At 50.5% G+C, this 27279-nt stretch overlaps 1 protein-coding gene across 1 annotated transcript in view; it reads left to right on the forward strand.

Moving 5' to 3' along the window:
• The window catches only part of TFCP2L1 (transcription factor CP2 like 1), a 74586-nt gene extending 47604 nt beyond the window's left edge, over positions 1-26982 (forward strand). The window contains exons 8-15 of the mRNA XM_039479980.2: positions 306-397; positions 2092-2140; positions 2226-2319; positions 4955-5045; positions 6080-6183; positions 8669-8811; positions 16211-16262; positions 17122-26982. Coding sequence (XP_039335914.1) covers positions 306-397; positions 2092-2140; positions 2226-2319; positions 4955-5045; positions 6080-6183; positions 8669-8811; positions 16211-16262; positions 17122-17168 — 672 coding nt within the window. The 3' untranslated portion in view covers positions 17169-26982. The remainder of the gene's footprint in view (positions 1-305; positions 398-2091; positions 2141-2225; positions 2320-4954; positions 5046-6079; positions 6184-8668; positions 8812-16210; positions 16263-17121) is intronic.
• The last annotated feature ends 297 nt before the right edge of the window (positions 26983-27279 follow it).

Below are 27279 nucleotides of genomic sequence, written 5' to 3' on the forward strand. Positions count from 1 at the left end.
GGACCCAAGAATCACGTGGCTGTGATGTTTCCCCTCTGGTTTTACTGCCACAAAGCCCAGAGACACCCATTCCATGCTTCACTTGCTCCAGGGGTGACTTACTGAACATTTTGGCTGGCTTCCTTTGTGTGGTCCTCGTAACCTGCCTGGCCGGGGCTCATTAAGGGCAGTGGGTAACGCGGGCTGCGTCGGACAGGTCAGGGATCTTATGCACTGGTCTCAGTGCATGCCTGCTTGGGAGGACCTGCAGCCCGCGGCTCAGCAGCTCTCCAGATCCCAGCTCGGGCCTGTGCTCTCTCCTGCAGTGCTCTCCGTGGCCCGACGTGGCCTACCAGGTGAACAACGCCCCGTCCCCAAGCTACAATGGCTCGCCAAGCAGCTTTGGCCTCGGCGAAGGGTACGTCCCACCTTTCTTTCTTTGGGTTCCCTGGAATGAAGACAAGTATAGTTTCCTTTCTTAGTCTTCCTTTCTGGGTCTCCTCCCCTTTCTGTGTGGGTTTCAGGGTGGCTAACTCGTGTTGAAGCCACGACTGTCGTTAGCCTTTACACAACTTGTACTTCTCAGAAACACCCCTGTAAACATTGTCGGGTGAGGCAGCAGCGCAGAACTTACCTAATAATCAGGACTGGCTTGAGGGTGCATTGGGACAGCCGAGCCTCTGGTGCCCTCTGGGGCAGAAAGGCCCTCCTGACAGTGGTGCCTTAGGAAGCAGCCTGGAAGGCCCTTCCTGGTTCTTCGTCCCACATATTCACTGAGTGTGGGGCTGTGGGGGTCTGGCTAGGGTCATCCCTGCCTTGGGTTTCAGGCCTTACAGCACAGAAACTGGCTTCATTGCTGTCCCCACACAGCTCTGCAGACACACAGGCCACGTGGACCCTGAGGACATGCGACGTGCTGGAGCTGCAGGCAGTTTCCTGACTGTTGTGGGCTGCACGGCCCGGGGCCGTGGGTCACCATGATGGCTCTGCCTGCCCTGTGCTGGCAGCAGGGGTGGAGGCAGGGGAGTGCCAGGTGGGAAGCTGCCTGATACCTGGCTGCAGGTTTCTCGGAGCTCATGCTTAGCAACAGAACTTTTCTAATGGGAAAGCGAGATTGTCTGTGAACTTGATTTTACCAAGGAGTTCCCCGGGGGAGTGGGGATAGACACAGAAACAGTGTTAGATTTAGATTTAGGCAGACCTAGTCTTCAATCTGTACCTTTTGGGGGGTAATTTCCTTAACCTCTCTGAGCCTCAGTTTCTCTGCTACGAAAGGGGAGTAAGAATTCCACAGAGTCGGGAGGAACAAGCGTACGATGCGTGCACCCTGTAGACACTTGGTGAAAAGTGGCGTCTGTCTTCACTGATTCCAGATCTGGGGATCAGCCCTGTAAGGGGGTCTCGTTTTCCCATTGTAGAAAAATACACGTAGCACAAAATTGACCATTTCTAAGTGTGCAGTCCGGTGGCGTTAAGTACATTCACAGTGTTGTGTGGCCCTCACCACCATTCACCTGGAGAGCGCTCAGGTCTGTGCCTCTTCCCCAAGCCAGCCCCCGAGGAAGCATGTGTACCCCCGCGGGAGAAAACAGAACAGTGGATGGATATCAAGCCGCGGGTGCTTGTTCCCTGCAAAATCACTCCCCGTGGGATTCCTCTGTCCTCTCCTGTCACCACCTGGCAAAGGGTTTGGTGGAGGACCCTTGGGTTTGGCTGCAGCCTTCCCGGTGCTGAGGCACTGGGTGCCCTTGGTCAGTCTGCCCTTCCCTGGGGCTGGAGCTTGAATCTCCAAGTTTAAGACCAGCAGGGGTCAGCCAGCAGGGGCCTGGGATGTGCTGCCAATTACTCGATTACTCGGGGTAGAGGAGTGTCATTGGCTGGGGCAGTGTAGCCTATCAGAACTTCCTGTCTAAACCGAAGGCTCAGTTAGGGACTTCGAGGGATTGGCCATTGGCTCCTACTGTGTTTCTACGACTCAGGAAATTCTTGAGGACTCATTTTGCTTAGAACAAGTCCTGCACCTGATGGGAAGTAAGCTCGCCAGGCTGGGGGTTGGGACCTTGGCCCTGGGGGTCCCCTCTGTCTTCATCACTGGGTCCTTTTCCTTTGCAGCAACACCTCTCCGACCCACCCCGTGGAGGCCCTGCCCGTGGGCAGTGACGTAAGTGTCTGAGCAGGGCTCTCTGGCTGGTGGTCCCTCATGGGCCCTGAGCCACCATCTCAAGGCCTGTCCCCTCTGCCCGCAGCACCTGCTCCCATCAGCCTCCATCCAGGATGCCCAGCAGTGGCTCCACCGCAACAGGTTCTCGCAGTTCTGCCGGCTTTTTGCCAGCTTCTCAGGTGAGCGTCTCCGAATCGCGTTTAAAGCCCTTGGGCATCTTGGAAACACTTAGCGAGGCCGGTCACCTTCCAGGACTTGCTCTCAACCCAGGCAGCGCTGTGGTTTTGGCTGGGAGACCCAGGGTAGTGTGGGTTTACTCGCCCACGTGCCCAACCCTGGGCCAAGTGCTAGACAGAGGAGATGCTGCCCCCAGAAGGTCCCGGGTGAGTGCGACTTTATGGGGACCACCTGGGTGACTTGGTCAAGATCCCCTCACCTCTGGGGGAGGGCGAGCTCTGGTCTCTCCAGGAACAGTCCCCTTAGCCCAGCAGGGGGATGCAGAGCTCTTGCTGCTTTTCCTACCCAAGAACTGCTCCTCACACTGGCTCCAGAGCCACGACCTGGGAGATGGAGGTGAGGCCACAGATGAGACAGAAAGTGGGCTCTTCCTTCTTTAAATGGTTTCAGAGCCCTTACTCGTGGGCCCTCAGACAGAAGTCTCAAGCCAGGTATTGTGGGGTGCAAAGGTGAACTGAGCAGTGAGCCTTGCCGCTGCATAGAGGTCATCTACAGTGACAGAGTAGAGGCTCGGCCACACCTAAAGGAGCGGGTCCCACAGACATCTGTGGCAGTGGAAGAGAAACGGCGCCCACTCACGCTCAGCTCGGCACTGCTGAGAGCCTGTTGGAGGAAGGCCCCTTGGTGGGGTTAGACAGTGACCCCTGTCTTTGGGAGCTTGCAGCCGTAAGTCAGCACAGATGCGGAACTTGCTCATTCAGTGCGGTGTGACGTGTGTGATTGGGGTGGGGGGTTCAGAGGGGACCCTGAGCTGGACTGGGTGGAGGAGGGGAGGAGTGCTGGCCGTGGTCTAAAGTAGAGCAGTCAGCCGCCATGTGGGCACCTGCCTTGTGTGGTCACGCAGCAGAGGACTCAGGTGGGGTGGAGTGGAGCAGGCCCAGGGAGGAGAGGTCAGAGAGGCACCGAGGGATGCAGACAGGATGGGGACCCTGGAAGAACTCTGACTTTTACTCCCAATGGAAAGGAAGCCATTATGTCATAGAATTGTCCCTAAAACAGTATCTTATTGTGGCAGGGGGAGGGGGTGGGAATTGTGGCCTTGGGCATGCTTTCGACTGAGGCTGATGTACTAGTACCTTGGAGAGTATGTGGGACCAGGCTCTCGGGGGCCCCTTGAGCTTTGAGGAATGGGTAGCCCTCACGCCATGCTTGCTTCTGTCCCCATAAGATAGTTGCCTTCCTCTGTTCCTTTAAATGCGGCCCCATCCTCACGTGCTGCGGTGGAACTGTAGGTGGATGCGACCCTCTGGGAAACTGTTGGCAGTATCTGCCAGGACGAAACACACCCTGTGACCTGGCAGCCCTCTCCCGGGCTGCACCTGGCAGACACGCCCATGTGTAATGAACAAGGATGTGTATGAGAACGTTCAGAGAGCCTATTTTTAATAGCCCAGATCGGAAACACCCCCAGGGCCCATCCACATAGAGTGGGTATGTGGACTGTGGTGTAGTCACACAATGATGATAGATAATAATGGGCACGAGCAATCCGTGACTACATTCAACACAAATGCCCCGTGAAACACGACTTGGAGAGAGGAAAGCCAGACCAGGAAGAGTGCCTACCGTTCAATTCCATGTACAGAAACTTTAGAGAATGTGCAAAACATGTCTGCACTGTAAGAAGTCAGGATAGTGGCTCCCCTGGATGGGTGTGGGGTGGTGACTAGCGCGAGGGGCCTGCAGGAGGCGGGTAATGTTCCACGGCTTGCTCTGAGTGCTGGGTACAGGGGTTTATTCAGATGGTCAGCATCCAGTGAATCGTCTACTTCCGTAAACAGACAGATGCACATGTGGCCAGTGCCCTGTGCTGATGACATCTATGCATACTGATTATATGTCAAAGAAAAAGAGAAGAGGCCAGACTCAGTGGCTTACGTCTGTAATCCCAGTACTTTGAGAGGCTGAGGTGGGTGGATTGCTTGAGCCTAGGAGATCAAGACCAACCAGCCTAGGCAATATAGAGAGACCTCGTCTCTTATAAAACAAACAAACAAAAAAGACTAGGCATCTGTAATCCCAGCACTTTGGGAGGCTGAGGCAGATGAATCACCTGGGATCAGGAGTTCCAGACCAGCCTGGCCAACATGGTGAAACCCCATCTTTGCTAAAAATACAAAAATTAGCCAGGTTTGGTGGCGGGCACCTGTAATCCAGCTACCTGGGGGGCTGAGGCAGGAGAATCACTTGAACCTGGAAGGCAGAGGTTGCAGTGAGCCAAGATGGTGCCACTGCATTCCAGCCTGGATGACAGAGCAAGATTCTGTCTCAAAAAAGAAAAGAAAAAAAAGAAAAGAAAAGAAAGGGGGGGCAGGCAGTGGGGACCTGTTCTGCTCACTGTTGTGAGCACTGGCAATTCCTGGGCTGTGATCGATCTTCTGATATGTTGAGTGGCTGTGATTGATCTGATATGTTGAGTGTTTTGCCATTTTCTCTCTGTGAGATATCTGGTGCCTACCACAGGTGCAGCTGGCTCTTCCCCACCCCGTCCCCCAGTGCTCTGCGGTCTGCAGGTGCTTGGGGACAGAGCCCTTTCTCTATGCTCCATGTATCAGGTGTCCCCGTCTTCCTGCTCAGGTGCTGACTTGCTGAAGATGTCCCGTGATGATTTGGTCCAGATCTGTGGTCCCGCAGATGGGATCCGGCTCTTCAATGCCATCAAAGGCCGGTAGGTGTTGGTTTCTCTGGGAAGCCAGCCGAAGGTTTGTATACGTGGCATCTGGCGGGAAGCCCCTACCTCAGCCTCTTGGATGGCAGGTCGTCTGGCTGGTGGGGACAGGACTCCTGAAATGTGGGGTCAAGAATAGGAGGAGGTGTGACAAGAGGGGCCCAGGCCACAGCAGGGGCGTGAGACGCTGCAGTGGGAGATGTGGCCCATGTGGCCAGCTGCTGCAGACCCCGCCTGGAGACCCCTCCCTCTTCTTGGTTGGATGAGAACCTTGGCCTCTGGATCTTGGCCTCTGAGCCACTTGCCCAAGCTCTCACGTGCTTGTGTGGTCCTGGGCTCTCAGCTGCCCCCTCCCCGAGGGGAGCTGTGGACTGGGGCTGGTCAGATGGCATTGTGCCGCAGTTTCAGGGCAGACTCCAGAGCAGCGCCGCCCTGCAGACCTCCCTGCCACGGCAGAGATGTTCCACAACCACGCTGACCACGTGTGGCTGTGGAGCTGACCACGTGTGGCTGACGTGATGGGTGACATTTTTATTTAACTTCAGTGAATTTAAGTTTTAATAGCCACTCATGGGCAGCATGGTTTTCGAGTGAGAGCCAAGGTTTGAGTCCCAGATCTGCCTCTTAGGTGCTGTGCAGTGAAGGGAAAGCCTTTTGCCCTGCGAGCCTCAGTTTCCTCAAATGTGAAATGAGAGCGATGGTCCTAGCTCCCTCGCAGGTTGTGTGAGGATGAAATGAGCTATGCATGTTCCGAGAACAGTACGTGGTGTACAGCAAGCCACAGACAGTGCGCGCTCTAATTGCTGCCTGAAAATGTCTCATATGTTGAGCTTTGTGTTCTGGGACAGAGTACCCCTGGGCAGGCTGTGGGACCTGGGAGGATCATCCACCGCCCCATGACAGCCACTCCACATCCCTACTGCTGTCTGTTTTCTTCCCCGAGTTCTGCCCACTGTTGTTTCCATCGTGGAATGTTGTGAAACAGCCGCGCTTGATCCACCACACCTACTCTGTATTTTCTCCTCTCCTGCCAGGAATGTGAGGCCAAAGATGACCATTTATGTCTGTCAGGAGCTGGAGCAGAACCGAGTGCCCCTGCAGCAGAAGCGGGAGGGCAGTGGAGACAGCAGCCTGTGTGGTGAGTTGTGGGGAGCAGAGCTGGGACCCACACATCGGGCGCCGCAGTCACTTTTGAGCCTGCGGTCCAGCCTCTGTTCATTTCCAGTGAATGGTGCAGGACAGTCTGGGGCTCCCGCACACCCACGTGTGGAAAGGGCAGCCCAGTGCATACTCCTTGCATGGTGCATAGTCTGACCGCGCAGTGTGGACGCTGCCCCAGTGCACACCCTGAGGCTTGGGAAGGTGTTGGGATTGCCCCAGGTGTTGCTTCCAGTGAGTGGCAGTCAGGATCAGAGCCAGGAAGGCCCACTCTGGAGCATTTTGTTTCCCCAAACTGATCCCCATGCAGCTCCTAATGAGAGGAGGCTCTCCAGAACCTCAGAGGTGTGGCTGTCCGCCTTCCTGCTGCCACCAAGCACTCCCGGTGGCCATGGTGAAAGGTGCCAGCCTGGGCTCCTGCTACTTCTTTTTGCTAGCAGCTTGGTTTGTTTTAGGAGCAAAATTATGGCTGGGTGTGATGGTTCACGCCTGTGATTCCAGTACCTGGGGAGGTAGGAGGACTCCTTGAACCCAGGAGTTCAAGGCCAGCCTGGGCAATATAGCAAGACCCCATCTCTAAATATTGAAAAAGTAGGCCAGGCGCAGTGGCTCACGCCTGTAATCCCAGCACTTTGGGATGCCGAGGTGGGCAGATCACTTGAGTCCAGGAGTTCGAGATCAGCCACGAACTGAAACCCCGTCTCTACTAAAAAAATTAAAATTAGCCATGCATGGTGGCGTCTGTAATCCCAGCTATTCTGGAGGCTGAGTCAGGAGAATCACTTGAACCCAGGAGGCAGAGGTTGCAGTGAGCCGAGATTATGCCATTGCACTCCATCCTGGGCCACAGAGTGAGACTCCATCTCGGGAAGAAAAAGGAAAAAGAAAAGGATAAAGAAGGAATACAGTTAGAAAAAGTAGAACTGGCTCGGAACAGTTGAAAAAGAAAAATACACAAATAGAATTCTCTTACGAAAAAGAAATCTTAGCACAGAGGGCTGGGCTTCTCACCTGGTGTCATACTGGAAGGAACAGTGCACAGTACATGGCGATCTCACTGTGGTCAGGATCTGGTCAGCAGCTGGAACCCTGTGGCCTCTGCTGCCCTCCTCTCACAGAGCCACCCTGTGTGTGTGGTTGTTTTTGAGACAGGGTCTGTTGCCCAGGCTGGAGTGTAGTAGTGCATCCCTGACTCACTGTATCCTCAGCCTCCTGGGCTCAAGTCATCCTCTTGCCTCATCTCCCTGAGTTGCTGCGACCACAGGTGCACACCACCACACCTGGCTAATTCTTGTATGTTTTTATAGAGATGGAGTCTCACTCTGTTGCCCAGGCTGGTCTCAAACTCCTGCGCTCCAGAGATCCACCTGCCTTGGCCACCCAGAGTGCTGGGATTATAGGCGTGCGCCACCATGCCCACCTGTGCATGCTTTTAAAATATTGGGCCTCTGATCAGGTTTATCGAACCAAGGGTTTCTCAGGTGACGAAAAGGCTGGAGAACCTTGAATCTGATGCAGTCGCATTTGCTTTTGAGGAACTCGAGGACTTTTGAAGTTGAGTAACGCACCCTGGGTCGCGGTGGCGTTTGCTCCTGCCCAGCTGGTGCGGGCTGGGTCTGCGTCAGTGTCCCTGTTATCTTCCCACTTGCTGACACTGTGGTGGCCTCCTTGTGTCCCCTTCTATCCTTACGGTCACTGTGCTCAGGCTGAGTATGGTCTGTGTTGCAGGGAGGGACAAAGACCAGGCCTTCTTTCTGCTGTCAAGTAATAGTTCCTTTTGACTTTTCGTTCATTGACCTCCAGCTATCCAACAACCCTTTAAACAGTGAAAAGAGCTGAAAAGGGACAGGATTTGTTCCTTTCTTCTGAAGTGGGTTCACATCTGGCTGCATGTCAGAATTGCCTGACTTCCCTGCAGCCCAGCTGGGTGTCACTGGGCCTGGGATGGGTCTAGGTAATCTCTGCATTTCACATAAGCACCTCAAAAGAGACTGAGGAATCAAGAGTAGCAGCTTGCTGGGCACGGTGGTTCACGCCTGTAATCCTAGCACTTTGGGAAGCCAAGGTGAGCGCATCACCTGAGGTCAGGAATTCACAACCAGCCTGGCTAACATGGTAAAACCCTGTTTCTGCTAAAAATATAAAAATTAGCAGGGCATGGTGGTGCACACCTGTAATCCCAGCTCCTTGAGAGGCTGAGGCAGGAGAATCACTTGAACTCAGGAGGCGGAGGTTGCATGAGCCAAGATCGCACCACTGCACTCCAGCCTGAGCGACGGAGTAAGCCTCCATTGCCAAACAAAACAAAACAAAGAGAGTGGCAGCGTGGTCCCACCCCGCCACCCTGGGCATGGCATCCGGACAGAGGACTTACTGCTTTCTCAGGATGGGGTGGGAGGGCACAGGAAGGCTTGTGCTAACGGAATGACCACTTGGAAAGCGATGCTTGGTCGTCCCTCCCCCAGTATACCACGCCATCTTCCTGGAAGAGCTGACCACCTTGGAGCTGATTGAGAAGATCGCCAGCCTGTACAGCATCTCCCCCCAGCACATCCACCGAGTCTACCGGCAGGGCCCCACCGGCATCCATGTGGTGGTGAGCAACGAGGTGAGCACTGCTGTCCGGCCTGCCCTCACAACGCGCTCTGGGCCCCGGGAGGAGCTTCAGAACCCCTGTCCCGGAAACACACTTGGGTTTGGGAGTGACAGACAGGTTCGTCTGCACGCCACCTGCTGCTGTGGCTGTCTGGGGCTGTGAGAGAGAGTGCTGAGGCCCTGTCTGGGTCCGACAGGCTGACATGCCGAGTAGCCACTCCTTACCCCTCCTTGGCTGGGTGCCCTGTGGGAGCCCGGAGCACACACTCCACTCTCTGCCCAAAGTGCTTACATCAGGGTTGTGGAGGTCAAGAGAGTGGCGTTCCCCCAGGGTGGCTGACAGGCCCCAGCGAAAGGTGAAATGGACTCGGGGGCAGGTGATGGTGAGGCTGTGGCTTGTAGGGGAGGAGAGCAGAGGCCTCTGCCACGTGGTGAAGGGTCCACAGCCTTCCTGGGTGGCCCAGGGCTGTGCAGAGCACACGCAGCTGCTGGCAGAGGGCTCAGGTGCTGTGGTCACCAGGTATCTGACCCCACCCCTGGCTAAGAAGGGGGTGTTGAATATGCTTGCTGACATATTCAGACAAACATTCCTTGCATGTTGTAGAACAGAGGCTTTTAAGTTTGTTCTATACTGGACCCCTTCCACCTAATAACACAAATGTGTGCCGTGTCCCGGCTGTTGTTTTAAGTGTATACATAGCGACTCATTTAATCCTGCCTGTCTCTCTATGTCGTGGGTGCTATGGTTATCCCATTTCACAGATGGGGAACTGAGGCACAGAGGCTTAGTAATTGCCTCTGGTTACACAGCGGGTAAGGGGTGGAGCTGTGGTGGGAATCCAGGGACTGCAGCTGCAGGGCCCAAGCTCTGAGCCTGCAGATTTCTAGCCCTTACTGAAGTCAAGCCTTTATTTACTTATTTAAAAATTTGTATTAAAAAAAAAAATGGAGACACGGTCTCATTTCATTGCCCAGACTGGTCTTGAACTCTTGGGCTCAAGCAGTCTTCCTGCCTCAGCCTCCCAAAGTGCTGAGATTATAGGTGTGAGCCACCATGCCCGACTTTTTTTTTTTTTTGGACAGACTCTCGCTCTGTTACCCAGGCTGGAGTGCAATGGTGCCATCTTGGCTCACTGCAGCCTCCACCTCCTGTGTTCTAGCAGTTCTCCTGTCTCAGCCTCCTGAGTAGCAGGGACTACAGGCACATGCTGCCATGCCTGGTTAATTTTTTTGTATTTTAGTAGAGAGGGGGTTTCACCGTGTTGTCCAGGCTGGTCTCAAACTCCTGAGCTCAGGCAATCCACCCACCACGGCCTCCCAAAGTGCTGGGATTATAGGCGTGAGCCACCACACCCAGCCTTTTTTTTTTTTTTTTTTTAAATTTTTGTGAGATAAGTTCTTGCTCTATTGCTCAGGCTGGTGTGATTTCAGCTCACTGCAACCTCCACCTCCCAGGCTCAGGCCATCCTTCCATCTCAGGCTCTTGAGTAGCTGGGACTACAGGCACTCACCAACACGCCTGACTGATTTTTTGTAGACATAGGGTTTTGCCATGTTTCCCAGGCTGGTCTCAAACTCCTGGGCTCAAGCGATCCACCCACCTTGGCCTCCCAAAGTGTTGGGATTATAGGCGTGAGCCACTGTGACTGGCTGAAGTGAAACCTTTAAACAGGGCTGTGCTGGTGAGAGCAGGGATGGGATCATGTGCCCGCAGCTCAGACCCCAGCAGACCCCGAGCACTTCGGAGAACTCTGAAGTCCTCTGTATAGAGGATTATAGAGCCCCGCCCTGGACCAGCCAAGGAGTGGTAGCACACAAGGACAGCATTTGTGGATTAAGACTGATTCGTTTCTTCCCATGCCTGGTCCTTGCCTTCGCTGGTGGCGCTGCCAAGAGTGTTCCTGACCTAGTGACATTGAGTACTGAAACGGTGACTGGGAAAAGTAGAGGAAAATGCAGGCTTTGGAATTGGACTGGTGTCCAGAACTGCCTCGTAGTTGGTGAATGACTTTGGGGAAATTTGCTGAACCTGTCTGTGCCCCAGTTTGCACATCTGCAGAACAGGGATGTGTATACCTGTGGAACAGACTGTAGTGCAAAGTGAGGGAACAGGAGCCGGGGCCAGGAGACACTCAACGAGGGGTGGGTGTTGTCCTTGACCGTGAACCTGCCGGGCTCTTGTTATTTTGGGAAGTTAGTGGTAGAGAGATCTTAACAGATTTCAGGATGTATAAAAACGTCACGCTTTGAAGGGTTTGTATATTTCGTAGGTTGACATGAATAATCCTCTTGGCCCTTGTCATTTCAGCCGCCAGAGCCCTTGTGTGTTCACGAGCACTTCATCTCAGTCTTGCAGGTCATGAGAGGGGTATTCCCCCAGGGTGGGCGACAGGTCCCAGGGAGAGGTGAAATGGACTTGGGGGCACGTGATGGTGAGGCTGTGGCTTGTGGGAAAGGAGAGTAGAGGCCTCTGCCAGGTGGTGAAGGTGCCACAGCCTTCCTGGGCAGCACAGGGCTATTCAGAGCACAGGATTTGTCCTGCCTTTTACATTCAAAGTGATTTGTAATTAGTATAAGAAGTTAACTTAGAACAGCAGAAGGCAGATGTGAAAAACCCTTATCTGCCCCCATTTTTTTCTCCTGGAAGAGTTATTAGGTTTAATGTGATTCTGTGCTCTTGTCTCTGTATGTGCCCTAGTGTATGTAGATGTAGGTTTTTAAGACATGCAGGCTGGGCATGGTGGCTCACATCTGTAATCCCCACTCTTTGGGAGGCCGAGGTGGGTGGATCACCTGAGGTCAGGAGTTCGAGACCAGCCTGGCCAACATGGCAAAACCCCGTCTCTACTAAAAACACAAAAATTAGCCAGGCGTGGTGGGCACCTGTAATCCCAGCTACTCAGGAGGCTGAGGCAGGAGAATCACTTGAACCCTGGAAGCGGAGGTTTCAGTGAGCTGAGATCGAGCCACTGTACTCAGGCCTGAGCAACAGAGCAAGACTCCATCTCAAAATAAGATAAAATAAAATAAAATAAAATAAAACATGAAGCAAACATCCCGCCGTACATTTATCTGCAACTTGCTGTTTTTGTCACCTGTTCAGAATTACTTTTATCTCACATTCCAGATTTTTTGGGGTTTTTTTTTTTTGAGACACGGTTTCACTCCGTAACCCAGGCCGTAGCGCAGTCATGGCTAGACTCATTGCAGTCTTGACCCCCTGAGCTCAGGTGATCCTCCTCCCTCAGCCTTCTGAGCAGCTGGGACCACAGGCATGTGCCAACCACGCCTGGCTAATTTTTTTATTTTATTTTTTGTAGAGACAACATTTTACCATGTTGTCCAGGCCAGTCTTGAACTCCTGGGCTCAAGGGATCCACCTGCCTCGGCCTCCCAAGGTGCTGGGATTACAGGCGTGAGCCTCTGTGCTCAGCCTAGCTATTTTCTTTCACTCCCATTTTACAGATGAGGAAAATGAAGCTTGAAGTTCCTAACCTGAGAGCTGACTTTAGAATAGCCAGGAAGGTGAATGTGCCGAGAGCAGTGGACAGCCGTAGTGTCACGGAAGGCTTGTCACTTTGCATTTCAAAATGAATTTCCTTTTGGGAAGACGAAAGCCAAAAATGTGGGAAACCCTTGCAATTTCACGGGTCCCTGAAGGCAGTTTCTTCCTCAGCTTGCCCTGTGTGCTCAAGAGTAGGCAGTGAAGCAAGTGAAGCAGAGAGCAGAACCCAAATGCCACCTCGCCTAAGTAGGCGATTCTCATTCCCCAAGGTCTCCTTGCCTGTTAACCCGGAATGTATTGGAAACCTTTGGTTCTTAATTGCCCAGAGTGCTGGAGGCAGCCTGGGCAGCCGCAGAGCCGACCCCTGGGGTGCAAGGGTACTTTATTAAACAAGTGAGTTACTGATTAAGCCCATGTGGGCTCTGCTTAGGGCTTTGCATGCCCAAGTGGCTGGGCTGCCAAGAGTCCTAGATGGAGCAGGCCAGCAGAATAGAATAAATGTACTTCACGCATCATTAGGCCCTGCAGGAGGGGCAGGGGGCGACAGGTGGATGCATTTGCAAGGTTCGAGGCAGTAATCTACAGCAGGCCATAAAATGTGGATGGCATTTTTTCAGTTTGAAAAGGGGGTTTTGATATTGTGTTAGCTAGTGTGTGTATTGTGTGTAAGTTTATATATTTTATTTTTTGTTATTTTGGAGATGGAGTCTCGTTCTGTTGCCCAGGCTGGAGTGCAGTGGTGTGATCTCGGCTCACTGCAACCTCCACCTCCTGGGTTCAGGCGATTCCCCTGCCTCAGCCTCCAGAGTATCTGGAATTGCAGGCACCCGCCATCAGGACTGGCTAATTTTTGTATTTTTAGCAGAGACGAGGTTTCACCGTGTTGGCCAGGTTGATCTTGAACTCCTGACCTCAGGTAATCCACCTGCCTCGGCCTTCCAAAGGCTACTGGGATTACAGGCGTGAGTCACTGCTCCTGGCCTGTTTATACATTTAAAAAATATTCTTTAAATGTAAACTGTGAAATTCAGCATAAATATGGAAAGAATATGTAAAACTTATTTATACAGTTAAAGAAGCATTGAAGTACCCATGTACCTGCACTCCGGTTACCAGAATGTTTATGTTAGAAACCCCTTTGTGGACTGATTTCATAACAGCCAACCAGCTAGTATGAATTTTCTATTAAGCATTCCCTTGCTCCTCCTCCATATATTGTTTAATTTTGCTATTTAAAAACTTTTTGTAAGTAAAATCATAGTGTATTCTTCTGTGACTTCTTTCATTCCACATTTTGTTTGGAGGTATACAGCTGGAGCTTATTGGCACTGCCGAGATGCTTGATTCCATCACAGCTGGTTCATGCTTCTGCTGTTGATTGACTGCTGGTAGGAGTTTCATGTAACTGCAGACGGCGCTGTGCTGACCAGTCTCATACCTGTGTTCGTCATGCAGGAGTTTGTCTAGAGCTCATGACTTGTAGAATGCAGGAAAAGTTCCTTGCTGGAAATGCATGGCCATTCTTACTAGGTCCCATGAACAGTGTTAGAGAGCTTGACATCCCCTCCAGTAGTGGACACAGTGCCTGTAGCTCTACATTCTGGTTATATTTTTGTCATTAAATCAGCCCCATTTTACAGATAGAGCCATGGATTCAGGAAGTTAAAAAGGTTGGCTTGTCCAAGGTCACTGGGTAATTAGTTCATCAAATTTAGAACTGCAGAGAAGAGGCTGCTGAGCAGTGTCCTGTCCCATTTAGAGACACAGGTAGTGGAGCCCTCCTTTATATTTCGTCCCTGTAGGACGCTAATGTGCAGACCCTACTGGATTAGGCCCTGCGGGAGGGGCACGGGGCAACAGGTGGATGCATTTGCAAGATTCTCGAGGCAGTAATCCAGAACAGGCCATAAAATGTGGATGGCGTATTTTTCAATTTGAAAGGGTTTTTGTTATTGTATCAGCTTATGTGTGTGTGTGTATTATGTGTATGTTTATATATTTTATTTTGTTTATATATTTTTTTGGAGACAGAGTCTCACTATATTGCCCAGGCTGGAGTGCAGTGGTGTGATCTCAGCTCACTGCAACCTCCACCTCCCAGGTTCAAGCGATTCTCCTGCCTCAGCCTCCAGAATAGCTGGGATTATAGACTCCTGCTATCATGCCTGGCTAGCTTTTGTATTTTAGTAAAGGTGGGGTTTCACTATGTTGGCCCGGTTGGTCTTGAACTCCTGACCTCAGGTGATCCACTCACTGGCCTTACCGGTACCAAAGTTTCTGTTTCTAAAAACATTTTATTTAGGTGTTTTTATCTGTTGCTATTATTCACATACACATTCCTACAATGTGTCCGTTATAGGGATTGGAAGAATCAGTAACTAGGAAAAAGCAAAAAGTGCAAACAAACAGAAATCAGTGGCCCAGTATTAAATGGTAACATCTCGATTCCCTTTTGGGCCTCTTTCCATCCTTCATGTTCATACTAGCTGTTTGGGGTTATGTTCAGGTTTCTGTTACTTACACTGCAGTCATGTTACACGTTGATTGTGTGTCCTCGTTTTTCGGTGAATGTTATAACAACCATGTTCCTGCTGCATTTGTAGACACTGTGGCAATGGTGTTTACCCTGTTCCTGTGTCTGTAGACACTGTGGCCGTGGCGGTTACCGTGTCCCTGTGTCTGTAGACACTGTGGCCGTGGCGGTTACCGTGTTCCTGTGTCTGTAGACACTGTGGCCGTGGCGGTTACTGTGTTCCTGTGTCTGTAGATGCTGTGGCCGTGGCGGTTACCCTGTTCCTGTGTCTGTAGACACTGTGGCAGTGGTAGTTACCGTGTTCCTGTGTCTGTAGACACTATTAGGCACTGTGGCAGTGGTGTTTACCGTGTTCCTGTGTGTGTAGACACTGTGGCAGTGGCGGTTACCATGTTCCTGTGTCTGTAGACACTGTGGCAGTGGTGGTTACCGTGTTCCTGTGTCTGTGGACACTGTGGCAGTGGTGGTTACCCTGTTCCTGTGTCTGTGGACACTGTGGCCATGGCGGTTACTGTGTTCCTGTGTCTGTAGACGCTGTGGCAGTGGCAGTTACCATGTTCCTGTGTCTGTGGACACTGTGGCCGTGGCGGTTACCGTGTTCCTGTGTCTGTGGACACTGTGGCCATGGCGGTTACCGTGTTCCTGTGTCTGTAGACACTGTGGCAGTGGCGGTTACCATGTTCCTGTGTCTGTAGACACTATTAGGCACCGTGGCAGTGGTGTTTACCATGTTCCTGTGTCTGTAGACACTGTGGCAGTGGTGGTTACCCTGTTCCTGTGTCTGTAGACACTGTGGCCATGACGGTTACCGTGTTCCTGTGTCTGTAGACACTGTGGCCATGGCGGTTACCGTGTTCCTGTGTCTGTGGACACTGTGGCAGTGGCGGTTACCGTGTTCCTGTGTCTGTGGACACTGTGGCCGTGGCGGTTACCATGTTCCTGTGTCTGTAGATGCTGTGGCAGTGGTAGTTACCGTGTTCCTGTGTCTGTAGACACTGTGGCAGTGGCGGTTACCGTGTTCCTGTGTCTGTGGACACTGTGGCCGTGGCGGTTACTGTGTTCCTGTGTCTGTAGACGCTTTGGCAGTGGTAGTTACCGTGTTCCTTTGTCTGTAGACGCTGTGGCAGTGGTGTTTACTGTGTTGCTGTGGCAGTGGTGTTTACCCTGTTCCTGTGTCTGTAGACACTGTGGCCGTGGTGGTTACCGTGTTCCTGTGTCTGTGGACACTGTGGCAGTGGCGGTTACCGTGTTCCTGTGCCTGTAGACACTGTGGCATTGGCGTTTCTGCAGCTGCGCGAGGCTGGGCTCAGTCACCGCAGCTTTCCAAATGATGAACTCACGGTTGAAGAACATGTTCTCTCTTTTGCCTTTCAGATGGTACAGAATTTCCAAGATGAATCCTGTTTTGTCCTCAGCACAATTAAAGGTGAAGCCCTCCTCCCCTGCCTCTTCCCCCTTGTTTAATGGAGGTGTGCGGGCTGCCGTTGTGGGGGCAGGTGGGAGAGGGACCTGGCCGCAGGCTGGGCCCTTCCAGAGAGTGCTGACCTGGAAAAAGCCTCTGGGAAAGAGAAACACAAACTCCCTGTGAAAGCTACCTTTAAAAATGCAGAACTAGTGAGACTGGCCCCCAGGGTCACTTCTGAAAGGGAAATCCTGGGCCAGGCAACCTGTTCTCCGTGAACTCAGTGTTGAGTAGAAGCAAGAAGCAAATTGCGCATTGCCTGGGGTCCTCCAGGAAGACCAAGCCTGGAATACAGCCATGGAGTCTGTGGGCAGCGTGGGTCAGGGATGGGGGCGAGGGGGCCCACCTGACAGCGTGCCTGTGCTCTGCCAAGGAAGAGCCTGTGGGCCAGGAACATGTATTTACTCATAAAAGGTAGAGAAAGACCTGCTGTGGCCTTCGTAAGGGCTGGGGTGCATGTATAGGGTGTATCAGAACAAAAGCCCTCTGACCGACTCACATACCCCGGACCATGGTGAAGCCATTTCCCACCTTGTCCTGTTTATCCTGCCACTGAGTATCTTTAGGGCCTGGGGGCCATAACATCCCTGAGAACCACAGTTGTGCAAATCCTCCTGGGAATACAGGCTTTCATCCTTGGGTCTAGGGCTATGGTGGAAAGACCTGTTGTCAAAAAGACACTAAAGATCTCAGGGCATGTGAGATCTCTGCTTCTGCCAGCACACTTTGCTGATACCCTAACAGCCTGCCTTTTGGGACTCCCCGATACTGTGGCACTGAACCTTTTTTCCTGTGAAATATGCCCCGTGTCTCTCTCTTGCAGCTGAGAGCAATGATGGCTACCACATCATCCTGAAATGTGGACTCTGAGCACGAGTGGGCCCTGCACCTGCCTCCAGCTCCCAGCTGTGTGGATCCCTGTGGATGTAGAAATTACCCCACTGTAAGCTGTGGCCTCACCAGGCAAGCTGAGGCCAGGAGGGACCCTGCCCAGTCTGTGAAAGCTACAGAGCACCAACCAGCAGAAGCCCGTGGACACCAAGTACTGTGTGCAGAAAGCCAGTGGCTCCTTTGTCCCTTCCTCTTGGTCCAGATTTTGAATGGTTCCTTGTTCTTTTCTGTTGGTCCAACCCTAATGTTCGAAAAGGGCAAAAAGTAGAAACGTCTGCTCTGAAACCCTTTGTCCCTTAGTTGGAAGCTTCTTGGGTGTTTTGGTTGGTGCTGCCTGTCTCGGTCCCTTCTGAGCACTCTCCTGCCTCCGGAGAAGGCTCGGCTTCCCCCTGGAAGCTGGTACCCTTACCTCCTCCTCTGGGAGTCGGCTGCATGGCCCGCACTGTTGAATTGACGGGAGCCGTTTGCTCTCCTCTTGCCTTCACGTTGGCTTCCCTTCTCGGTGACCCTGGCGAGCATCCGTCTCTCCTGTTCTTGGATGAATTGATGGGAGTGGGGCTGTTGTGTGCCTTCTACCTCTTCTCTACCTTGTTTCTAAGGATCTGCTGCTGCGGAACCCAAAGATGAGCTCCTGTCTCTGCATCAGCACTTTGGAGTGGTCGATGCCACAATGTACGTGTACAGCCTTTCTCTTTTTTGTATTTTTCTTTCCCCCACCAGATCACAGTTCAACCGCTCTTCTCAAAGATGTTAGTTCTGAGGCCCTTTGTGGGGAGGTTGAGGGGATGGTAATAGAAAAGACTTGTATTTCCAAGGCAATCGTGAGTAAGGAGGATTAGGAAGGAGCATTCCATTGTATCATCAGCTGACCTTGACCACCACAACACCAGGCCCTGTTGGATGGACTTACGGAAAGTTAGAGAAAACCTTGGTGACCCACTGCTAAATTTGTCACAGGAGCATTGTATTTTCTCAGGGTGCCCCTCACTTCAGTGTTTATCTTGGTTTGTTTGTAAGGGGTACGTTTAGGGTGTTTTGCCTGCATCGGAATGGGTGTGTCATCTTGCCTAATGGCCTAACTGTGGGGAAATGTGAGTGTCAGTGACTGTGGTAGAAGCAGAAATCCGTCTTTGTCTTGCCTCTGGTTCCTGGGATCCAGTGGTCTCTACTGGCTAGGGCCTCAGCTCTTTGTTAATTTAGTTTTATGGGGAATGCTATGGCCACGTGAATGGGATATCATAGCTTCTGAATGGAGCTTCTGTGGAATGAAGTGCTAGACGGAAGGATTATCAGAATAAAACAAGGTCTACAATGGGTAGAGCTTGTTTTATAGATGAGGAAACTGAGGCTCAAAGGGGCAAAATCACCTGCATGGTAGCACATAGTGATAGGGTAGCGATATAAATTTCTCATAAACCAGGATGTTTCAGAATAAAAGGGGCCTTGTTGGTCATTATTTTGGGTAATAGCCATGGCATTCCTACAGAGCAGAGTGAAGACAGGCTCCTGATTCCTCCTTTTTTAGAGGGGAAGCGGGGAGTGGGTTACCTAACAGCTTTAGGCTGACTTCATTTTTGGACTCAGCCCACCCACACCCGGGTGAATTTAAAAAAAAAAAAAAAAAAAAACTGACAGCTTTATGGAGACGTAATTCACATGTCATGCAGTTTACCCATTTCTAGTGTCCAATTCTGTTGTTTTTAGTAAATTCACAGAGCCACAATCAGTTCACAGGATTACAGTCAACGTTGTGGGTACATTTTCGTCACTCCCAGTAGAAACCCCGTCCCATTTGTCACTCCCCTGTTTTCCCAACGCCTGCAGTCCAGGGCAGCCGTGAGTCTACTTTCTATGTAAGATTGACCTACTCTGGACATTTCATATGTCTGGAATCATGCGCTATGGTCTTTGTGGCTGGATTCTTCCACTGAAATGTTTTTTAGGGCCATCCAAGTTGAGCATGGATCAGTACTTCATTACTTTTTCTTTTTTCTTTTTTTCTTTTAATTGCACTTTAGGTTCCGGGGTACATGTGCACACCATGCAGGATTGTTGCATAGGTACACACATGGCAGTGTGGTTTGCTGCCTCCATCCCCCCGTCACCTACATCTGGCATTTCTCCCCATGTTATCCCTCCCCAACCTCCCAGTACCCCACTGTCCCTCCTTTGGTCCCCCTGCAACAGACCCCAGTGTGTGATGCTCCCCTCCCTGTGTCCATGTGTTCTCATTGTTCAACACCCACCTCTGAGTGAGAACATGCAGTGTTTGATTTTCTGTTCTTGTGTCAGTTTGCTGAGAATGATGGTTTCCAGTTTCATCCATGTCCCTACAAAGGACATGAACTCATCATTTTTTTATGGCTGCATAGTATTCCATGGTGTATATGTGCCCCATTTTCTTTGTCCAGTCTGTCATTGATGGGCATTTGGGTTGGTTACAAGTCTTTGCTATTGTGAACAGTGCCGCAGTGAACATAATGTGTGCGTATGTCTTTATAATAGAACAATTTATAATCCTTTGGGTATATACCCAGTAATGGTATCGCTGGGTCAAATGGAATTTCTATGTCTAGGTCCTTGAGGAATCGCCACACTGTCTTCCACAATGGTTGAACTAATTTACACTCCCACCAACAGTGTAAAAATGTTCCTATTTCTCTACATCCTCTCCAGCATCTGTTGTCTCCAGATTTTTTAATGATCACCATTCTAACTGGTATGAGATGGTCTCTCAATGTGGTTTTGATTTGCATTTTTCTAATATTCAGTGATGATGAGTATGTTTTCATATGTTTGCTGGCCTCATATATGTCTTCTTTTGAGAAGCGTCTGTTCATATCCTTCACTCACTTTTGAATGGGTTTGTTTGTTTTGTTTTTTGTAAATCTGTTTTAGTTCTTTGTATATTCTGGTTATTAGCCCTTTGTCAGATGGGTAGATTGCAAACATTTTTCCCCATTCTCTTGGTTGCTAGTTCACTCTAAATGATTGTTCCTTTTGCTGTACAGAAGTTCTGGAGTTTAATTAGGCCACATTTGTCTATTTTGGCTTTTGTTGCCAATGCTTTTAGTGTTTTCGTCATGAAGTTCTTGCATATGCCTATGTCCTGAATGGTTTTGCCTAGGCTTTCTTCTAGGGTTTTTATGGTGTTAGGTCTTATGTTTAAGTCTTTAATCTATCTGGAGTTAATTTTAGTGTAAGGTGTCAGGAAGGGGTCCAGTTTCTGCTTTCTGCACAGGGTTAGCCAGTTTTCCCAACACCATTTATTAAACAGGGAATCCTTTCCCCATTGCTGGTTTTTGTCAGGTTTGTCAAAGATCACATGGTTGTAGATGTGTGGCGTTGCCTCTGAGGCCTCTGTTCCGTTCCATTGGTCTATATCTCTGTTTTGGTACCAGTACCATGCTGTTTTGATTACTGTAGCTTTGTAGTATAGTTTGAAACCAGGTAGCGTGATGCCTCTGGCTTTGTTCTTTTTGCTTAGGATTGTCTTGGTTATGCGGGTTCTCTTTTGGTTTCATATGAAGTTTAAGGTAGTTACTTCGTTCCTTTTTATTGCTGAATAATACTACATTGTATAGGTAGACCACATTGTTCATTGATTCATCCATTGATGGACATTTGTGTGTTTTTACTTTTTGGCTACTCTTAACGATGCTGCTATGAACATATTTGTATAAGAGCATGTGTGGACATATGTTTTCATTTCTTTTAGGAATATATACAGGAGTGGAATTGCTAGGTCATACGGTAACTCCATGTTTAACTTTTTGAGGAACTGCCAGATGGTTTTCTACAGCAACTGAACCATTTTACATTCCCACCAGCAATGTATTCAGGTTTCAACTTCTCAACATCCTTGCCAACACTTGCTATTATCTGTCTTTTTGATTATAGCATCTTAATGAGTGTGAAGTGCTATCTTGTTGAGGTTTTGATTTGCATTTCCCTGATGGCTGCTGATGTTGAGCACCTTTACCTGTGCTTATGGGCCATGTGTCTATCTTTGGAGAAAGGTCTAGCCAGATCCTTTGCCTATTTTTAATTGGGTTGTCTTTTTTTTTTTTTTTTTTTTTTTTTTCAAGTTTTCTGTTTTCCTAACCACCAGACTACCAGGGATGAGCTTTCTTTTTATTATTGAGTTGTGTGAGCTATGTGTATTCTAGATGCCAGTCGTTTATCAGGTATATGATTGGTAAAATTGTTCTCCCATTCCGTGGATTGTTTTCACGTGATAGTGTCCTTTGAAACAGAGAACTTTTTAATATTTTCTTTTCTTTTTTCTTTATCCACCATCTGAATTCCAAAACTTTTTAATTTTGATGTCTAAGATACCTATTTTTTTCTTTTGTCACTTGTGCTTTTGATGCCATATGTAGAAAACCATTGCCCAATCCAAGGTCAGGAAGATGCATGCCTGTGTTTTCTTCTAAGAACTTTTATAGTTTTGTTCTCACAATGGTCTTTGATCCATTTTGAGTGTATTTTTATATATGATGTGAAGCAGGGGTCCAGCTTCATTCTCTTGTTTGTGGATATCCAGTTGTCTCACTGCTTCATTGAAAAGAATATCCTTTTTCCACGGACTTGTCCTGGCGCCCTAGCTAAAGGCCCCTCGTTCTTATTGGATCTTGTTTCCCGGGACGTGGTGTTGCCATGGGAAGCTTACCCTTTTTTTTTTTTTTCTTTTTTTCACTCAGTCCATGTTTGGCTGCACCATTTTTTTTTTTTTTTTATTCAACACTGACATTTTATTTTCTGAAGTTTATCATTTTTACAAAACAAAACAAAAAGCAGGTATGAAAAACAGCAAAGTGTTGATAGGATTTCTGCACCAGTTTTCACCTAAGTCAGTGATGACAAACTGGTGTCCAGTGTAAATACTGATCACAGGCTTTACAGCTAGCTGCCTTTCTATTCTGTTCTGGCTGTCTCCTTCTTTACCTGACTCAATGGAGCCAGGTCATGTCACTCTTTGATGCCCCCAGGCTTTCTTGGTGCCAGTTCCAGCTCCACACACTAGTTCTTGGGGGAAGGTCGAGACTGGTGAATTCCTTTTATGAGTCATGAGGAAACTGAGCCATCTAGAAGTGGAATAATGTGCTCAGGGTCACACAGCCCATTAGTGGAAGGACCAGGACTAAACCTTTGGTCTTCTGAGGCCCAGCCACTCATGCTGTCTGTCATCACTGTACCCAAGTGATGTCACTACCATGACCAGATGATGGTGGGTTAAATTTTAATTCTCAAAAGTGTAGGAGGCTAATATTTTACTTCTTAATTCCAAAAGAGGATCTAATAAAAGTCTGTTGCCTTGGTGTGCTATTAGTAGAGGCTTCCATTTTTTTTGGCCTGCCCCCGGCACCTTCTCTCTTTATCTTCTCATATTTATAGTTAAAGCTTATAGCTTATGAAAGAATAGAAACTAACAAATACCAAACAAAATACACATGGTTATTTGGTACCAAAATGTCTCAGGTGCCTGATTCAGCAGCTCATCCCTTCCACAGCGGTCAGATGAGCTAAAGCTCCAGGCTTTATTTTTCATTTGATTGACATACAAAAAAGCCATAGGCGTTCCCACACCTGTCCAGGGTCTTTCCTGTGAGCTCTGAGTCCAGAGGTCCTGGACTGTTGAGCAGGACAGCCCTTCCACCAACCTGTGGCTTCTGAACTGTAGCAGTTTTTTTTTCTTTATTTTTTTTCTTTTTCCTTTCTTGTCGCACCCAGAAATAATGCCTTACCATGCAGCAGTTTTTAAAAGTGAACCCCAGAGGGAAGTAAGATGGACACATGTGCTCAGGCCTCCATCTTGAACGGGAAGCCCAAAGCTGAGTTCCTAACTCTTAGGTCATCACGGTTTTTGCTGGGTATCTGTTTGCCAGGTTGAGATAAACCCTTTAGAGGCTGTTGAATGGGGGAATAATAGGATTTGCTGGGAAAGGGGCAGGGTATGCCTGTGGAAAGGACAGGATGGGGTGGGGAGGTGAAGGCTTTGGCTTGGGGTCCTAAGCAAAGGTCAGGTGTTGCCCTACTGACCTCTTGGCTGGGCAGCCAGGATCCCCTTACACAGAGCTATTAACCTAGAGAGGGCTTTACCAGCAGCGGATGGGAGCCAGCCAGGGCCACAAGTTTCCAAGTCCAGCTTGCTTCAGGGGCTGAAGATCTGAAAATCATTAACAAGTCAATGAAATAAATGGAAAAGCCTCTTAGGCTCTTGTCAGTGGAGCAGAGGGAAAAAGCCCCTAGGTGCTCAGAGGGGGTGGGAAACAGAGGATGATGGGCTGGGGTGGGGGATTTGATGTTGGCACTGCCTAGGGTTCAGGAGGAGGGACAGGGGACCAAGAATCGGGGTCCTAGATCCCATACCCTCGCTCAGCATGAGTCTCTTTGCCTCTCTGGGTCTCTGTCTCCTCCTTTTACAAATACAGGCCTGGCGATCTCTGCAGGCGGCACTGACCTGTCATGAAATGAATCTGCGGGGCGCCAGGGCCTTCCCATTTTTCCCTCCATTAAAATTGTACGGAAAGCTGGGAATGGTGGCTCACTCGTCTCATCCTAGCATTTTGGGAGGCTGAGGTGAAGAATCGCTTGACGTCATGAGTTCGAGACAAGCCTGGGCAACATAGCGAGACTCCATTTTTTAAAAACAAATAATCTTTAAAAATTATACAACAGGCAGGAGACCTTTCTGTGTGCCCATCCTGCTTGTACACAGTGCCAGCGGTGCTCCTGCAGTGCAAGGTGGCATGCTTCTTGACAAGGGTCAGATTATCTCCGTCATGTCTTTGGGAATCAGCCCTAGCCCCTAACTGTGCTGACTATTCCCTCAGCAAACTTACGGGGGCCCCCAGATGTTCCTGGCCAGCCGGGGACCAGACACAGTGTGGGCACAGTCTGTGTCATCGGTGCACGTGTGTGTGTTTGGTGGGTACCTGGGTTCCTTCCCTTGCTCCTGAAGTTGCCTGAGCATAGCCAGAGGCAGCCTCAGCTTGGCAGGGTGTGGAGATGGTTGCTGTTCCCTCGGCATTTGGGGAAAACAGGCTCCCCCGGTAGCCTGATGATTCCCTTTTGATCTTGTGTGACCTTCTGGAGGGTGGATGAAGCTGGTGGCCTTAGCTCTTCTAGAGAGTGTCAGTGGCCCTGGGCAAGGCCCCAAGAGCAGGGCAAGGCCCCTGGAGTGGGTCTTCCAGACGAGCAGCGTCACACAGGCACCTCCCCTCGGGCTGCCTGCTCTGTGTCATGCTACCAGTCCAGGGCTGCAAGCAGGAAATGTGTGTACCCTCTTCTGATTGCCACCTCCTTCCCACTGCCCCTTGGGGACAGGGCTTGAAGGCCAGTGGGGTGCTGGTCAGGCACCCCAGGCCTCCTACTGGGGACCTGCTCAGGGGCACCCTGAGAGCTCCTGAAACCCCCACTTAGCTTCCAGACCTTTCTGCAAAAGCTCCTCCTGGCTTTCCTCCCTTCCCCAGTCTCCATGGGTCACAGCTAACAGATCCGAGGGCGGCTGCTGTGCTGGTGGCCCAGGGCTGCACCTGCCATCCCCAGTGCTGCCGGTTTAGGGCCTTCTAGAGGCAGTGTCCCTAGGCGGTAGCTGGGAGACATGGGTGTTCTGCTCTGTGCAGGGCAGCTGAAGGGAGGAGGGGAGGAGGGGCGGTCGCTGCCTGGGCCTGGGCTGGCCAGCCCTGCGATTGGGCAGCCAAACCATGTCCCCCAGCAAAGGGCCAGAGTGGGAACCTGTCCCGTGCCCTTTGTCCTGAGGAGCCCTGGGGTGGGCAGCAGGGGCAGGGAAAGTTTTCAGGCCTTCATCAGAGACAAAGATGTCATTAGCCCCGCACCCCTCATCCTGTGTCAGTATTTGTGAGCGTGTGACTGCCCTGGTCAGCCGGCACACGATTGGTTCACCCGGCCCACTGACCGGTTTTGCCATCCACTTATGATCAGGAATGTTATCTTTGAAACCAATTAAGTGTTTTCTCCCCCATCAAAAAAAATTTCTCCTTATTAGTAGACATGTATTTACCAAAATATGTACTCAATTGTTGTATCTTGGATTTTATCAACTTAAAAATCATAGAAATTTGTCTGCTCTTATGCCAACATAATATTGATTTTATCTCTTGGCTCTGAAAGCCCAAAATATTTACCATCTAGCCCTTTACAGAAAAAGTCTGCCGACAGCTGAGCCAGACCTCCATCACCTCCATCCCCGCTGGATTAGTTAAAGAAAGTCTCAGACAATAAGGGCTTTGTAAAAATAATCGAATGACTTGGTTTGAGCTTGGAAGCAGGGGGAGCATTCAGATGAGCAGTTTCTGCATTAACCCTGCCTGTCGTGTGTCTCGTGTCCTGCGTGGCCAGGGAGCCCTCCTTGGAAGGTTCTGATGCTCCAGCCGGCTCCTGCAGAGTCTGCCCTGCCATGCGGTGGGAATGTAGAGCCCTTTGCTTCCTTCTTTACCGCCTGCTTCCTGTTCCTGGAGACCCCTCAGGCCTCTGGACTGCATCCCCTGGCCAGGCCCCGAAGGGTTGATACGTGGGGAAGGCCTTTGAGCAGTGCGCGGTGGCGGTAGCCCCCTGGCCAGCTCACGCTCCTGTCCTGGGAGGGGCAGCCTGATCTCACCTCCGCCTAGTGCCTTGGGGACTGAGGACCTTTTGGCTTCTCTGGAGCCTGCAGACCTTCCCCCATGTGTCCAGCTGATCTTCCTACTACAAAGGGGACCGCTCACAGTGGCCTCAGCTTGGTGGTTTTGCAGGGCAGCCCCCTAGGCCTGAGATTTCTGCGTCTGGAGGATGAAAAGCTTCAAAAGGAAGGAGTCCCATGGTATGGGTCCGAGGTCCCAGCTGTGGTCATCCAGCCCTCTGCAGCTTGCCCAGCCTCCGCATCCCTGATGTCTTCACTCCAGGGGCAGTCAGCAGCCACTGGAATCCCTTTCCCTGTAGTAACAGCAGCGGTAGCAGCGGGGGCTGACCCGCCTCTCCTAGTGGCCAGGCTTTGTGTTCTGCACATGTGCTCAGCTTCTCACTTGATCCTCCCTAAAGTGATGGGGAGGCCCTGGTAGCCCAGTTTTCCAGGTGAGGAAGTCGACAAGGAGGTTAGATGGGGCCCAGGGTCCCACAGCTGCTGATGCCCCCAGCCAGGCTGAGCTTCCTGAAGTTCCGCACGGATCCCACACGCAGACCTCGTGCTCTCAGATACGTGGGAAGAGTTCCTTTGTCACAGCGCCGGCTCTGTCCTGAGGCCTCATTGCTGGTCTCACTGTGCTCTGCTGGGAAAAGCTTTGTGGGAGTTGCTTGGTTAACCACAGAAGAGAAAGGGCATGTTTGGGGTGCCTCCCCACAGCCCTGCTGTGCTGGGTGGAAGTCTGGTTACTGCCTTTTCTAATGTTCATGTATTTAAAGTGATTTATTTCTAAAGATGTAACCTCCGCACCTTTCTCCCGATTGGGTGACTCTTTTCTAAGGGTGGTGGGAGTGTCTGTCCGGGTGGTGTGGCCCTTGGATGGGTCAGGTGGATGTGAGGGGTCCTGGGGAGGTGGGCGTCCAGCTCAGAGTTGTCCTACTGCCATGTTTTTGTACCTGAAATAAAGCATATTTTGCACTTGTTACTGTACCATTATGCAGACGAGAAGTCTGTATGTGGGATCTGTGCTTGGGTCAGAATGCAAATAAAACTCACATTTGTAAGAAACCTCTGTGGCTCAGGCCTTGACTTGTTTTGTTGTTTTGTCTGTTAAAATATACAAAACATAAAATTTGACCATCATAGCTACTTTAATTGTACAGGTCAGTGGTATTAAATACACTCACATTGTTGCGTGGCTGTCACCACCATCCATCTTCAGAATGCTTAATTTTTTGTAGAGACAGGGTCTTGCTCTGTCACCCAGGCTGGAGTGCAGTGGTATGATCACTGCTCCCTGCAGCCTCAATCTTCGCAGGGTCAGGTGATCCTCCTACCTCAACCTCCCAAAGTAGCTGGGACTACAGACACATGCCACCATGCCTAGCTAATTTTTTTGCATTTGGTAAGATGGGGTTTCACCATGTTGCCCAGGCTGGTATTGAACTCCTGGCCTCAAGCAATCTG

The sequence above is a fragment of the Saimiri boliviensis genome, chromosome 5 (genome assembly GCF_048565385.1).
Source record: "Saimiri boliviensis isolate mSaiBol1 chromosome 5, mSaiBol1.pri, whole genome shotgun sequence".
Classification (NCBI taxonomy): domain Eukaryota; kingdom Metazoa; phylum Chordata; class Mammalia; order Primates; family Cebidae; genus Saimiri; species Saimiri boliviensis.